The following is a 15,153-nucleotide window of genomic DNA, read 5'->3' as shown; positions in this document are numbered from 1 at the left end:
CCCTAAACTTGGCTGTGTCGAATGTTCCCATTCTGTTTTCTTTACAGATTCTATGCCTCTTTTGTGCTAGAAACCTTACATTAATGATGGTGAGGTAATGGTCTGTCTCAATGTTCGCTCCTTTCTTGACTTTGACTTTCATTATATCCTTGGTATTCCTTCTAGAGGTTGCCGCGTGGTCAATTTGAAATTCTCCTAGTTTTTGATTGGGTTATCTCAATGTTTTCTGTTTCCGTAGTAATCTCTTGAAATTTGCGGACATAACCTTGAATCTCATTTCTCTGCAAAGTTCAATCAGTCGTTTTCCGTTTGTGTTGGTGCGTTTATGTGCTGGATAATCGTTTGCCGTTTTTCTGTATTGTTTTTCTTTGCGCGTTAAAGTCTCCCATAAGAATTTTGACATTTTGTTAGTGGAATTTTGTGTATTTCATCGATTCCCAAAAGTCCTCTACTTTTCCGGGGGTTCATTTTGTTGTCCTCGTCGATTGGTGCATATGCCTTTATAGTCCCACATTTGCAATCAAATAGAACCTCCGCTATTCCGATATGATCCTTCAATTTTATAGATGTAGTCACGTCAATAATACAGTTCGTTAAAAGGAGAATATTATGGGTTGTTTTTGCAGGTCATTTCACGCAGCTGGTGTGGGCAAGCAGTCGGGAGTTTGGTATCGGCAAGGCCCGGTCGAGGTCGGGCAAGGTGCTCGTGGTAGCCAACTACCGCCCCCCGGGGAACATCTCCGGGATGTTTCAACAGAACGTGCCGCCTCCTCTGCCACCAGCGGACTCAGAGGGGACGGACATAACCAGCGAGTCTGGCAGCGAGTCTTCCCGAAGTAACGACTTCACCTCGTCGTACTCGTAGCGTCGCGGGACCTCGTTCATGGTTCTGCCTCGAGCTCTTCGCAGGCGCCTGCAGGCGTGGCGCAGCACCTACTACTTCCAGCTCAAGCAGACATGAACCTCATCCTAGATACTGAACTTGTTGTGTGTGCTGTTTTGATGGTCCACGGGACGAACCTTATATCAGAGCAAATTCAGTGCGAGTTGGCCTATCTTTGACTTCATTGAGAAGGATCCAAAAGATCACTCTGTCAACAGCATGAAATCGAGCAAACAAAAATACCTTCCTACAAAATTTTATGAAACATAACGTGGTAGCAGAATTTCCTAAATTATTTTAGATGCATTCATACCATTTCCTTTGCTCCAACAAATCCTTAGTCGAGTGAGTTCTAGTCTTAATTAACATACTTATTTCACACCAGTCATTTATTGCTTTTTCATGGTGATCTTTTGGTTTTCTCTAGATTTAGAATAATATTAAGTTTATGGAACATAGTTTGCTATATAGCTCTTACCTTCTGAACTATGAAGGCTCGACAATCTGTCTTACAGGGTTGCCACCTTATGCCAGTAAAATGTTGTCGGTCGGAATTTTAGTCACTAGACTTTTCAGCTTTTTTTTTTTTTTCCTTTTTTTTTTTTTTAAGAATCAGATGAAGAACTCAGTACGTATAATTTATCGGTTAAATTATCACGATATATGGTCTGGTTCATAGTTAAACCGCGAGAAATACATTTCTGAACAGATTACTGATTAGTGGTTACTGCTATGCAGTGAACAAGAAAATCCTCGCGCGTTTTCTTCATTTCCAATTTCATCTTGTCCAGGATACACGTTGTAGGCAAAATGCATCATTTATTCGGCACGTTGCACGGATAGGGACCCAAAGTCAGCAGTGAAAATTCTACAGCAGAGATGAACAAAAGTGTCCGGGGTGTAAAAATTGTGTTTCTATGTTTTGTCTTCTTGCTCTACCTACGGATCTTCTTCACAAACTAAGTTACGCCGCAGTTCGAGTCTTCGCCACTCAATATCAGGAAAACTTTGTGCAGTTGGTAGGAAAATTAGTGAAAGCTGTAATTACGTTTTCCTAAAAAATACAGATTTCTTAATAGCAACAGTCATTAATGTCATTAATTAATATTTTTCGAAATATTGCACCTACAAGTATGAACTCTTTTTTTTAATTCTCAGAATCTAAAAATCTAAAAATGAAAAATCCTACTTTAGGTCTGTTTCTGCACAACGGATCACATGTATGTGTGCCCGATTCGGAGATAAAGTGCAACACTCATCAAAAGATTAGAAGCTACTCTAATCAGAATAAATGATAATTTTTGATGTCAGTGTTAGGCATGCGTCTTGGAATAATATTTATCTGGTAGAAAGAAGTAAAGGACTAAATAAATAATTTAACATTATGAACAACAACAATAATAATTTTGCATCCCAATAACTGTGTTTACGCTTTTCGGAGACGCCGAGTTGCTCACATTTTATCTCGCAGCAGTTCTTTTATATGCCAGTAAATTCGTCAACACGAGGCTGACATACTTTAGTATCTTCAAATACCACTGGATTGAGATGGGATCAAACCCACCAATTTGGGCTCAGAAGGCTAATACTTCTACCGTCTGAGTCACTCATTCTGATTGATCAGTGATAGTGTATCGGTCTCCGAATCCCGAGATCGTGGGTTCGAATCTATCAAATATTAGGATTTTTAAAAGGCGAGAGGAAGTCCACTCGGTACGCCACGTCGTATGTCAAAGATCTTTGATGTTTACCCAAAGCAAAGTCATCTGCGTACAGGCCATGAAGGTTTTTGGAGGGGTGGGAGGTAAAGACTTCCTCGGCTTTCGATGGGGTAGAGTGGTTAACTCTGCGCTCGGCTGCCTTTGCCCCCAGGAATCAACCTCATACTCATTTTAATGTAGGCTGAGTAAACCTCAGAGTCATGTGCACCTCCAGAAGTGGAAATCTAGTTTCTTACATTTGTCGACTTCCTGGCGGGAAATCGAACCCACGTCCTTCTAAGTGAACCGAACACACCTTTACCGTCTCAGCCAGGCAGCCCCTTTTGGTGTTTACCTGACAAAATTAATTAAAATTCAGCCGTAGATCGCTCAGCAGAGTCCTGGGTTCTCCGTCGGCAGAGTAAATCGTAACGTCGAAATAGACTCGCAGGCAGCCTAAATGGCAACAAATTAAAATGTCTGCAACATTGTAGCTGAGGCCATACGATTTATTAATAGGATTATTATTCTTAGTAGTAGTATTCCGGTCTAGGGAACCAAGAATAACAGCTGACGCCTCATAATCTGCAGGTCTTCAGGCTGAACAGGGGTCGCTTGGTAGCCCATGGCCCTTCGGGGCTGTTGGATCATGGAATTTGTTTTTATTACTATTATTACTTTTATTACTTTTATTAAATCAAAATATCCTACGATATATATGAAAAATAAATTTTGATTTCTTTGTTTGGAGCCGGGCTGAGTGGCTCAGATGCTTGAGGTACTGGCCTTCAGAACGCAACTTGGCAGGTTCGATCCTGGCTCAGTCCGGTGCTATTTAAGGTGCTCAAATATGTCAGCCTCATGTACTTAGATTTACTGGCATGTAAAAGAACTCCTGCGGGACAAAACTCCGGTACCTCGGCGTCTCCGAAAACCGTCAAAAAAGTAGTTAGTGGAACGTAAAAACAATAACATAGTTGTTATCTTTGTTTGGAAGCTAGCTGCAGAGAGCAGTAGTAACAGCTCATACCTCTTTGTTTGGAAGGTATTGTATCTGCAGAGAGCAGTAGTAGCAGCTCATACCTCTTTGTTTGGAAGGTACTGTATCTACAAGAGAGCAGTAGTAGCAGCTCATACCTCTTTGTTTGGAAGGTACTGTATCTGCAGAGAGCAGTAGTAGCAGCTCATAACTCTTTGTTTGAGAGCTAGCTGCAGAGAGCAGTAGTAGCAGCTCATACCTCTTTGTTTGGAAGGTACCGTATCTGCAGAGAGCAGTAGTAGCAGCTCATACCTCTTGTTTGGAAGGTAGCTGCAGAGAGCAGTGGTAGCAGCTCATACCTCTTTGTTTGGAAGGTACTGTATCTGCAGAGAGCAGTAGTAGCAGCTCATACCTCTTTGTTTGGAAGGTACTGTATCTGCAGAGAGCAGTAGTAGCAGCTCATACCTCTTTGTTTGGAAGGCACTGTATCTGCAGAGAGCAGTAGTAGCAGCTCATACCTCTTTGTTTGGAAGGGACTGTATCTGCAGAGAGCAGTAGTAGCAGCTCGTACCTCTTTGTTTGGAAGGTACTGTATCTGCAGAGAGCAGTAGTAGCAGCTCATACCTCTTTGTGTGGAAGGCACTGTATCTGCAGAGAGCAGTAGTAGCAGCTCGTACCTCTTTGTTTCGAATGTAGCTGCAAAGAGCAGTAGTAGCAGCTCATACCTCTTTGTTTGGAAGCTAGCTGCAGAGAGCAGTAGTAGCAGCTCATACCTCTTTGTTTGGAAGATAGCTGCAGAGAGCAGTAGTAGCAGCTCATACCTCTTTGTTTCGAAGCTAGCTGCAGAGAGCAGTAGTAGCAGCTCATACCTCTTTGTTTGGAAGATAGCTCCAGAGAGCAGTAGTAGCAGCTCATACCTCTTTGTTTGGAAGCTACTGTATCTGCAGAGAGCAGTAGTAGCAGCTCATACCTCTTTGTTTGGAAGATAGCTGCAAAGAGCAGTAGTAGCAGCTCATACCTCTTTGTTTGGAAGATAGCTGCAGAGAGCAGTGGTAGCACCTCATACCTCTTTGTTTGGAAGATAGCTGCAGAGACCAGTGGTAGCAGCTCATACCTCTTTGTTTGGAAGCTAGCTGCAGAGAGCAGTAGTAGCAGTTCATACCTCTTTGTTTCGAAGGTAGCTGCAGAGAGCAATAGTAGCAGCTCATACCTCTTTGTTTGGAAGCTAGCTGCAGAGAACAGTAGTAGCAGCTCATACCTCTTTGTTTGGAAGATAGCTGCAGAGACCAGTGGTAGCAGCTCATACCTCTTTGTTTGGAAGATAGCTGCAGAGAGCAGTAGTAGCAGATCATACCTCCTTGTTTCGAAGGTAGCTGCAGAGAGCAGTAGTAGCAGCTCATACCTCTTTGTTTGGAAGTTAGCTGCAGAGACTAGTAGTAGCAGCTCATACCTCTTTGTTTGAAAGCTAGCTGGAGAGAGCAGTAATAGCAGCTCATACCTCTTTGTTTGGAAGTTAGCTGGAGAGAGCAATAGTAGCAGCTCATACCTCTTTGTTTGGAAGATAGCTGCAGAGAGCAGTAGTAGCAGCTCATACCTCTTTGTTAGGAAGCTAGCTGGAGAGAGCAGTAGTAGCAGCTCATACCTCTTTGTTCGGAAGTTAGCTGCAGAGAGCAGTAGTAGCAGCTCATAACTCTTTGTTTGGAAGCTAGCTGCAGAGAGCAGTAGTAGCAGCTCATACCTCTTTGTTTGGAAAGTACTGTACCTGCAGAGAACAGTAGTAGCAGCTCATACCTCTTGTTTGGAAGGTACTGTATCTGCAGAGAGCAGTAGTAGCAGCTCATACCTCTTTGTTTGGAAGCTAGCTGCAGAGAGCAGTAGTAGCAGCTCATACCTCTTTGTTTGGAAGGTACTGTATCTGCAGAGAGCAGTAGTAGCAGCTCATACCTCTTTGTTTGGAAGCTAGCTGCAGAGAGCAGTAGTAGCAGCTCATATCTCTTTGTTTGGAAGATAGCAGCAGAGAGCAGTAGTAGCAGCTCATACCTCTTTGTTTGGAAGCTAGCTGCAGAGAGCAGTAATAGCAGCTCATGTCTCTTTGTTTGGAAGCTAGCTGCAGAGAGCAGTAGTAGCAGCTCATGTCTCTTTGTTTGGAAGCTAGCTGCAGAGAGCAGTAGTAGCAGCTCATACCTCTTTGTCTGGAAGCTGGCTGCAGAGAGCAGTAGTTGCAGCTCATACCTCTTTGTTTGGAATCTAGCTGCAGAGAGCAGTAGTAGCAGCTCATATCTCTTTTTCTTGGAAGCTAGCTGCAGAGAGCAGTAGTAGCAGCTCATACCTCTTTGTTTGGAATCTAGCTGCAGAGAGCAGTAGTAGCAGCTCATGTCTCTTTGTTTGGAAGCTAGCTGCAGAGAGCAGTAGTAGCAGCTCATGTCTCTTTGTTTGGAAGCTAGCTGCAGAGAGCAGTAGTAGCAGCTCATACCTCTTTTTTTGGAAGCTAGCTGCAGAGAGCAGTAGTAGCAGCTCATGTCTCTTTGTTTGGAAGCTAGCTGCAGAGAGCAGTAGTAGCAGCTCATATCTCTTTTTCTTGGAAGCTAGCTGCAGAGAGCAGTAGTAGCAGCTCATGTCTCTTTGTTTGGAAGGTACCGTATCTGCAGAGAGCAGTAGTAGCAGGTCATACCTCTTTGTTTGGAAGCTAGCTGCAGAGAGCACTAGTAGCAGCTCATACCTCTTTGTTTGGAAGCTAGCTGCAGAGAGCAGTAGTAGCAGGTCATACCTCTTTGTTTGGAAGCTAGCTGCAGAGAGCACTAGTAGCAGCTCATACCTCTTTGCTTGGAAGCTAGCTGCAGAGAGCAGTAGTAGCAGCTCATACCTCTTTGTTTGGAAGATAGCTGCAGTGAGCAGTAGTAGCAGCTCATTCCTCTTTGTTTGGAAGATAGCTGCAGAGAGCAGTAGGAGCAGCTCATACCTCTTTGTTTGGAAGATAGCTGCAGAGAGCAGTAGTAGCAGCTCATACCTCTTTGTTTGGAAGCTAGCTGCAGAGAGCAGTAGTAGCAGCTCATACCTCTTTGTTTGGAAGATAGCTGCAGAGAGCGGTAGTAGCAGCTCATACCTCTTTGTTTCGATGATAGCTGCAGAGAGCAGTAGCAGCAGCTCATACCTCTTTGTTTGGAAGCTACTGTATCTGCAGAGAGCAGTAATAGCAGCTCATACCTCTTTGATTCAAGACTTTAAAAAATCTATATCACTTAAACATATTAACTCTTTCCAAGAAAGATTTTCGCCTTTGACCGGAATTAAAATTGATTATACAGTTAATTGATTTTCTTCTTATGCATATCAAGTAACATAGGTATTGTCAGTCTAAGTGTTATCACTAGACTTCTTGATTACATTCACAACAAGCGTAACTATGTCTCGTGAGCAATCTAACCGATAAATTCCAATTCAATGTTCGAGCAGTGGAAGGACTGAATGTGAAGCCCACTGCTAAACTTAAGTACGTTTTTACTCAAAAGCTGACTTATTTTACGTTGTGATTTTCGGTGGGACGTTATTTATAATTGAGAATTGGATGGAAAAATTTCAAATTAGTTCAATATTTCACAATTAAAAACGATGTCTAGGCCTATATTTTTTAGGTAATTACAACTGCCAAATACACTTGTTTCTATAAAGACCTAATTTCATTCGTTATAATTAACTATTAAGGTTGAGGAATTCCTGAAATGATTAAAATAATATTCAAATGATTTTACGAAGTTGAAAACATCAAGTTTTCATTATTCTGGGTTTTGCCATCTAATTTGACTCTTTATCTTCTCCGTTGTATCGGAAGATGATACATGCCAATGTTCACTATTATTAAGGCCTAATATACTGACAAATTACGTACTGTAGATATTTTGGTTTATGATGTGGATCTTCATTACACAGAGAATATATGCATGGCATAATCCCAAAGAATTACATAATGTTGAATTTTCCAGCTATGAAAGTGTCAACCATAGTATTTTCTTAATGAGAACCCCGCTCAGACCTTTCATGTGTATGGAAAAGACAGTTCTTTATAACTCGTGTGTTAAATAAGAAAAAATCGGGACGTTTAATCACTTAAACTCTTCAGCACCAAGGAAAAAGCTGGGTCATACAGTAGTTTCTAAAATGTTAATGATAAGCAACTCTACTGCGTCCATGATATATTATTTTATCAATAATAAATTCTCTCTAACGTTCAATTTTTGTGAAACTTAACTGTCATAAATTATACCTCAGGACTTCTTCTTCTTCTTCTTCTTCTTCTTCTTCTTCTTCTTCTTCCTTGTCTTCTCAATTAATTTTGGTCGGTAATTGAGATGAATTTGGCCCATTTTTACGGGAGGATGCCCTTCCTGAAGCCAAGTCTACGTTAATGATATCTCAGGACTGAACCAACTAAATAAAAGTAACAGCCAAGTTTTAGCACCCATAAAAAAATGTAATACCATAGGTCCGTTTCACGTAAATAATTATATAACGATAGTCGATTTGCTATAGTGGAAACGCGAGTTCTATTTTCTCAGACAATTCCTAATGTGGTGCTACTGATAGAAAAAGTATATTGTAGCACATATATATTTCTACTGCCTACTGCGTGGTTCATTTTCATAATATCTAGCAAATTTTTACAACACTGGCCAATTCTTCTTTTATTGTTTGGTAAACTTTGAAAACAGAAACCAATAAAAGTGATTATTTTAAGTTACATAAAGAAGATAAGAAAGTGTTGTGACAGCTTTTCTTGTAGGTTTCATTAAGAGCTACAAACGTTTCACATATCATGTTGTTGTATCTCTGATAGTTTATGTAGCACATTCACACTTTTAACGGTCTCGAACGAGCAATTACCTATTCATAATATTGTTCCACTGATTATTATCTGTTTCTCTGATAAGCTAGAATAATTCTGGACGTCAGATGTAAACTATCGTAAATGCAAAAACGACGATTTTGAGGCTTTTATCGTGTGTGACTTGTTTTGGTCGTGTCTTCTTATGAGTACACTATTGTATGTTTCGCAAGATACTATCGTACGTGCAAGGAGAACCCAGCGATAAACAATGGTAAATGATCATACAACAGTTCAGCCTTATGCCGTCCACCGCACCCCTTACCGTACTGGCTCTTACGATAGTTTACTATGGTCAGAACTGTCGATTCTGCCTGCCTCAAAGGCCTCAGCAGCTTCTTTCTGCTTTCCTGCAAGGTTAGTGGAATGCCACTTACGACAGTTTACCTCTGACGTCCAGGATTATATGCGTTACATCGAAAAGATAAGCTTTCTAACTGTGAAATAATTACTAAATCAATTGAGTGGTTCCCAAGATCAGCCTCAACAAACAACCAAATTTCTCTCTTTTTAGTATTAGAGTAGATGAACAGGGATGAAGAAGTTAAAGAAGTTATCTAGAAGCGAGTATATTTCCAGTATAAATATACTGATGAGAAGACAGAATACACTGCAAATACGAGAAAAAACATTAGTGAGATAAAACGAAACTTGAATAAATTTTGGTTCCCACAAAGAATAAACATCCCGATTTCTTCAATTTTAGCCTTGTTATAAGATTTATTTAGTATGTGTTTTTACTTTTACAAACATTGTGCAATTTATGCCATACTCTTCGAAAACCAAGTTCAATCACCACTAATTTCAACGTTTACATCGAGCTTTAAGTGACAGTTTCAGGACTGTGCTTAGGTGCTGTATCAGTTCCTTCAAGCGTTTTGTGCTCATACCATACAATGGCATTAGTGTCGAGGAATTAAACTGTTATTGAATGACAAGTTGTTGACTGGAGTGAAGTGAATTTATTGCTGTTTGCATCTCAAGAATGAAGCTAGAATTTTTTCTTGTACGAACCGTGTTGTATATGGACTAACAGTTCTGGGTCAAGTCCAGTTCGAGCTAATTTAAATTACGGAAATATTACCCTCAGTTCAGACAAGAGTAACTTAACTAAATAATGTGCAGTATTTAATTGTGTCAACTAATGTGTTCGACATACTCATCCAAACTCTAGGCTTAAGGTAAGACAACTATTTGAACACAATTCTTATTTTCGCTCAAGTCAGTTAACGCCAGTCAGTTCTTTGAAATCTTAGGTTCTACGTAGTAAAACATTGATGAGGCCAGATCAGATAAAATCTGCATCATTACCACAACAAATATGCGATAAAGAATATTTGCATATAGCGAGGGTTAAATAGAAAGTTACCGTGAAACGTAGGCTATATAGATCAGAGGAGGTTAAATTTAGATAATTATTCTTTTTTAATATGAATGACAATCTCGGCTAACCGTTTTTCTTCTTAAGGTACAAACGCATTATATTGTACATCTCTTGCAAAACAAAATGAAACACGGACTGTAATATTTAATTCTAGGCAGCTTTCTTTCTTTAAAACATAATTAAATCATGTAATTCTTGGTTGACAGTTAAGAGATTTGTTGCAATCATTGAAAGACTTCAGACATGCCCCATGATGTTATTTTAAAAGAATATCTGACAAAATCAAATAGGCCACTATCCTTAGAATCCTTTCTCTAGAGTAAGTTGTTGTTGACAGTAGTCTCTGGAAAACCAGACAGACAACATAACAGTGATCTAGTTTGAGGTACAGCTTTTTTCATAACATGGTTTCTTTTACAAGGCCAAAAACATCAGACTTATTTGGATAGTGAATCATATAAATATAAGCATTCACTGTGGGACGAAAATCAAAATGCATAGGAATAGAAAAAAACGCATTTATACTCTTCAGACAATGGGTGAGAAAAATCATAATGAGTGATTATTTTAAATATGCTGTTATTATAAACCATCCATCATTTTAGATTGTTATGCTTTTCAGCGTTTAGTCTGCAAGCCTCTGTGAATGTATTAAACACTTCCACAATAATTTATTCTTAACTAGCTCTGTGGCCTCGTTCAGATCCATACCTCTTTAAACTGAGTGTAATCGTCTCGTATTAGTCTCCTTCTACTTCTCTTACCCTCCATGTGCGAGTCCTTGAGTCTATTAGGTAACCTAACCTCCTCCATTTACTTCACGTGACCCCCATGGAATCCGTTTTATACGCAATCGCTTCATCTATTGAGTTCATTTCAAACTTAACCTATACATCCTTATTCAGAATACCCTCCTGACAATGTTCCCACCTGTTTGTACCAACGATTATTCTCGCTACTTTCATTTCTGTTACGTCTAACTGAAAAATAATATATCCTGAGTCCACCCAGATTTCACTCCAGTGCAGCAAAGATGGTCTGAAAACAGACCGATGTAAACATGGTTTCGTACGGGAGCTGACTTCTTTCTTACAGAATACTGTTGATCGCACCTGCAAGCTCACTCATTGAAAAAAATATATAGAGAGCGATATAACCAACCCACAGAGGCATTTGCATATAAACATTTACTAAGTTATAAATAATAATTCTGTAACTGTAAATTTTTTGTTCTGTTACACTCTTTGTGGCTAGCATTGCAGCTTTCGTATCGAAGTAATTCTGTACATTTTGGTTCGCTCAACATATCTGATCTGGTCTACATCCATCGAGGAACTAAAGCAACGCCAATCTCACCAAGTAAGGTAATACTTAACTCCTCCCAAGGGCGTAGGTGCAATTTTAATTAAGAGATTTATTTTATTTTAAATTATTGGATTTGTATTTGGGCCATCGGTTCCTCTCTCTTTCAATTCATAATTCCAAGAAGTTTGTCCTTGTGTATTTCCATACTCCTTCGTCTATAACTATCAACAATTACTATTAATTATTACAGATTTTTATAATTTTACTCCTATATGTATTGAAATGGTATTCCCATCACCCAGTGAAAAATTAGTTATAAACTTCCAGAATATATGACATTCTCGCTGCCTACGCCCTTGTTTCTGGTTGCATGTACTTCTGTAGCCTATGTTATTATAAACTATTTGTGTTTGTATACTACATTGACGAACTTTGAGAATAATTTTGAGAATAATGAACTAATTCATTACCGTATATAGGTCTAGTTATGCGTGATGTGCAAGACCTAACTTAATAAAAACATTTATATCTATTTGATTTCCACTTTACGTTAAATCGTAAAAACATTTTGTAAGGATTCGTTAAAACTAGATTTACCATATATTTGTAATACCCATACTTGGTGTAAATCCGTGTGATACAGAGTTGATAAACGCATTCATGCATTTTTATTCTGTTAGGTTTAGCTACAAGATCAGTTATTGTGTGCTATATAACATCTTTGTTTACCTCTTGTTGTATACAGTACGTGAAGGGAGCCTATCACTTATCTGTGCCTGAATAGTAATGCTTTTTTAATTCTGTTTCGCACGACGTGAGCTAATTGCAACATATATCATGTGTGCCATCTTGTCCGACGTTATTGCTTTTCGGATGAGGCTCGCTGAATAACAGATGAAACTCTAGCAGTTCTTATTCCACAACGGAGTTGGCATTCAGAGTTCATTATAAGTACATTACATTGAAGGCATTACCTTACGGTTGAATTGATTACGTTCGTAGAACAAACACAAGCATTTTGGACTGAAAATGACAACCCTACGACATTGGTCTCCCAAGTGTAGTAGATCAACCTTCATGAAATTCGAGAGGTCTCATCTTCAAATCCGAAGAGTGTCAAGTATTTTCAGTTCAGTTCAGTTTGGAAGAGCCAGAAGCCGTTTATTTTTCGAAGCAGTTGTGTATAGAACCGGTGATGCTGACAAGTTATGGTTTTCTTGTCGCTGATGTGCCCAAGAAAAAAATGTATCAATAACCTTGTGTATTCATAAATACTGAAACTGTCTGACGACCTGTGTTATTGAACAGCGTGTAGTAATTCAGTTTGAGTTTAGGTTTATCGTAAAACTACTCTCGGATTTCTCTGGTATGAATGTGAGAAAAACTCGGAGAAAACAATATACAATCAAGATAGACACACTCGGCACCAGGGTTCAAAACTCATGATCTTCAAACAGTGCAGCTACACAGTCTTCTCCTAGATGGACCAACAGCGCAACTACAAAAGTGATATCTAAGATTGAATATTTAACAATCCTTACAAAGGATTTTGAGTGAAACATGTTCTGCATACCAATATTGCTCGTACTACAGATAATTCGCACTGACTCTGACAGTGAAAAATTATTACACTGACTGACAGAGCAAATGCAACACCAAGAAGGAGTGGTTCGAAAGGCGTGAAAGTTGGGGAAAAAACAGAGACGGCACGGACGAATAATTGATGTTTATTTCAAACCGATATGCAGGTTACACAATGCGCACGGCATCGACTCAGTAGGATGTAGGACCACCGCGAGCGGCGATGCACGCAGAAACACGTCGAGGTACAGAGTCAATAAGAGTGCGGATGGTGTCCTGAGGGATGGTTCTCCATTCTCTGTCAACCATTTGCCACAGTTGGTCGTCCGTACGAGGCTGGGGCAGAGTTTGCAAACGGCGTCCAATGAGATCCCACACGTGTTCGATTGGTGAGAGATCCGGAGAGTACGCTGGCCACGGAAGCATCTGTACACCTCATAGAGCCTGTTGGGAGATGCGAGCAGTGTGTGGGCGGGCATTATCCTGCTGAAACAGAGCATTGGGCAGCCCCTGAAGGTACGGGAGTGCCACCGGCCTCAGCACATGCTGCACGTAGCGGTGGGCATTTAACGTGCCTTGAATACGCACTAGAGGTGACGTGGAATCATACGCAATAGCGCCCCAAACCATGATGCCGCGTTGTCTAGCGGTAGGGCGCTCCACACTTACTGCCGGATTTGACCTTTCTCCACGCCGACGCCACACTCGTCTGCGGTGACTATCACTGACAGAACAGAAGCGTGACTCATCGGAGAACACGACGTTCCGCCATTCCCTCATCCAAGTCGCTCTAGCCCGGCACCATGCCAGGCGTGCACGTCTATGCTGTGGAGTCAATGGTAGTCTTCTGAGCGGACGCCGGGAGTGCAGGCCTCCTTCAACCAATCGACGGGAAATTGTTCTGGTCGATATTGGAACAGCCAGGGTGTCTTGCACATGCTGAAGAATGGCGGTTGACGTGGCGTGCGGGGCTGCCACCGCTTGGCGGCGGATGCGCCGATCCTCGCATGCTGACGTCACTCGGGCTGCGCCTGGACCCCTCGTACGTGCCACATGTCCCTGCGCCAACCATCTTCGCCACAGGCGCTGCACCGTGGACACATCCCTATGGGTATCGGCTGCGATTTGACGAAGCGACCAACCTGCCCTTCTCAGCCCGATCACCATACCCCTCGTAAAGTCGTCTGTCTGCTGGAAATGCCTCCGTTGACGGCGGCCTGGCATTCTTAACTATACACGTTCCTGTGGCACACGACAACACGTTCTACAATGACTGTCGGCTGAGAAATCACGGTACGAAGTGGGCCATTCGCCAACGCCGTGTCCCATTTATCGTTCGCTACGTGCGCAGCACAGCGGCGCATTTCACATCATGAGCATACCTCAGTGACGTCAGTCTACCCTGCAATTGGCATAAAGTTCTGACCACTCCTTCTTGGTGTTGCATTTGCTCTGTCAGTCAGGGTATTATTATTATTATTATTATTATTATTATTATTATTATTATTATTATTATTATTATTATTATTATTATTATTATTATTATTATTATTATTATTATTTCCTGGTGGGGTCGTGAGTGCGAATTGTAGGCTTGGTCCAGTTTTGCGGATGGATGTCCTGGCACTGTATTCACTATGGTGTGTTGCGCGTGAAAGAAGGGGCGTCCTCGATCCAGAGGAATTAACTATACATAGCTATAATCCCCAACCCGACCGCGAATCGAATTCGAGGCATTACGAACAGAAGACCACTACACTAACTTGGGAAAATGACTGCACTTCATCATCTTTTCCCTCAAAGTGATATGGATACTAAAGACCACTCAGTACAATACTCGACTTCCTTTGTATCCTCCGAAAGATTCCACTGCAGGTTAAGTTTGTTTGTTTGTTTGATTGATTGTTTGTTTGTTTTGTTTTGTTTCTACGTCGCGCCGATACGGATAGAGCTTATGGGGACGATGGGATAGGAAAAGGCTAGGAGCGCAAAGGAAGCGACCGTAGCACAGTCCCAGATGGTATGAAAATGGGAAACCACGGAAAAGAATCTTCAGGGCTGCCGATAGTGGGGTTCGAACCCACTATCTACCGAATCAAGCTGATAGCCACGTGACTCAAACCACGCAGCCACTCGCTCGGTTGCACGTTAGTATCAGTGTCCTGTGGGCAGTACTTCATCGGGATGCAAAACAAACAGGTCTAGGACTGCCAGTCTTCGGTCTTTCCTTTATGTACGGTGGTTTCAAATCTCAACAATATTTAGGCTATCAAACCGGTGAAATCTGATCAAAGTACGTGAATTTGGATTGAACTAAATCACGGAGAACCTGATTTTCCCCGGAACTTTTATTTTTTCTATGATTTTCCTGTAATAAGCCATAACCGCACACTTCTAACTGTTGCAGATGAGTGTGACAGGCTTTACAATTTGATGTATCTT

At 41.0% G+C, this 15,153-nt stretch overlaps 1 protein-coding gene across 1 annotated transcript in view; it reads left to right on the top strand.

Moving 5' to 3' along the window:
• Positions 1–865, top strand: part of LOC136858256 (uncharacterized) — a 259,558-nt gene extending 258,693 nt beyond the window's left edge. The window contains exon 5 of the mRNA XM_067137658.2: positions 627–865. Within this exon, the coding sequence (XP_066993759.2) occupies positions 627–865 (239 nt within the window). The remainder of the gene's footprint in view (positions 1–626) is intronic.
• Positions 866–15,153: the final 14,288 nt, after the last annotated feature.

This window comes from Anabrus simplex, chromosome 1 (genome assembly GCF_040414725.1).
Source record: "Anabrus simplex isolate iqAnaSimp1 chromosome 1, ASM4041472v1, whole genome shotgun sequence".
Taxonomy (NCBI): Eukaryota; Metazoa; Arthropoda; class Insecta; order Orthoptera; family Tettigoniidae; genus Anabrus; species Anabrus simplex.
This window is presented reverse-complemented; position numbering and strand designations above follow the sequence as displayed.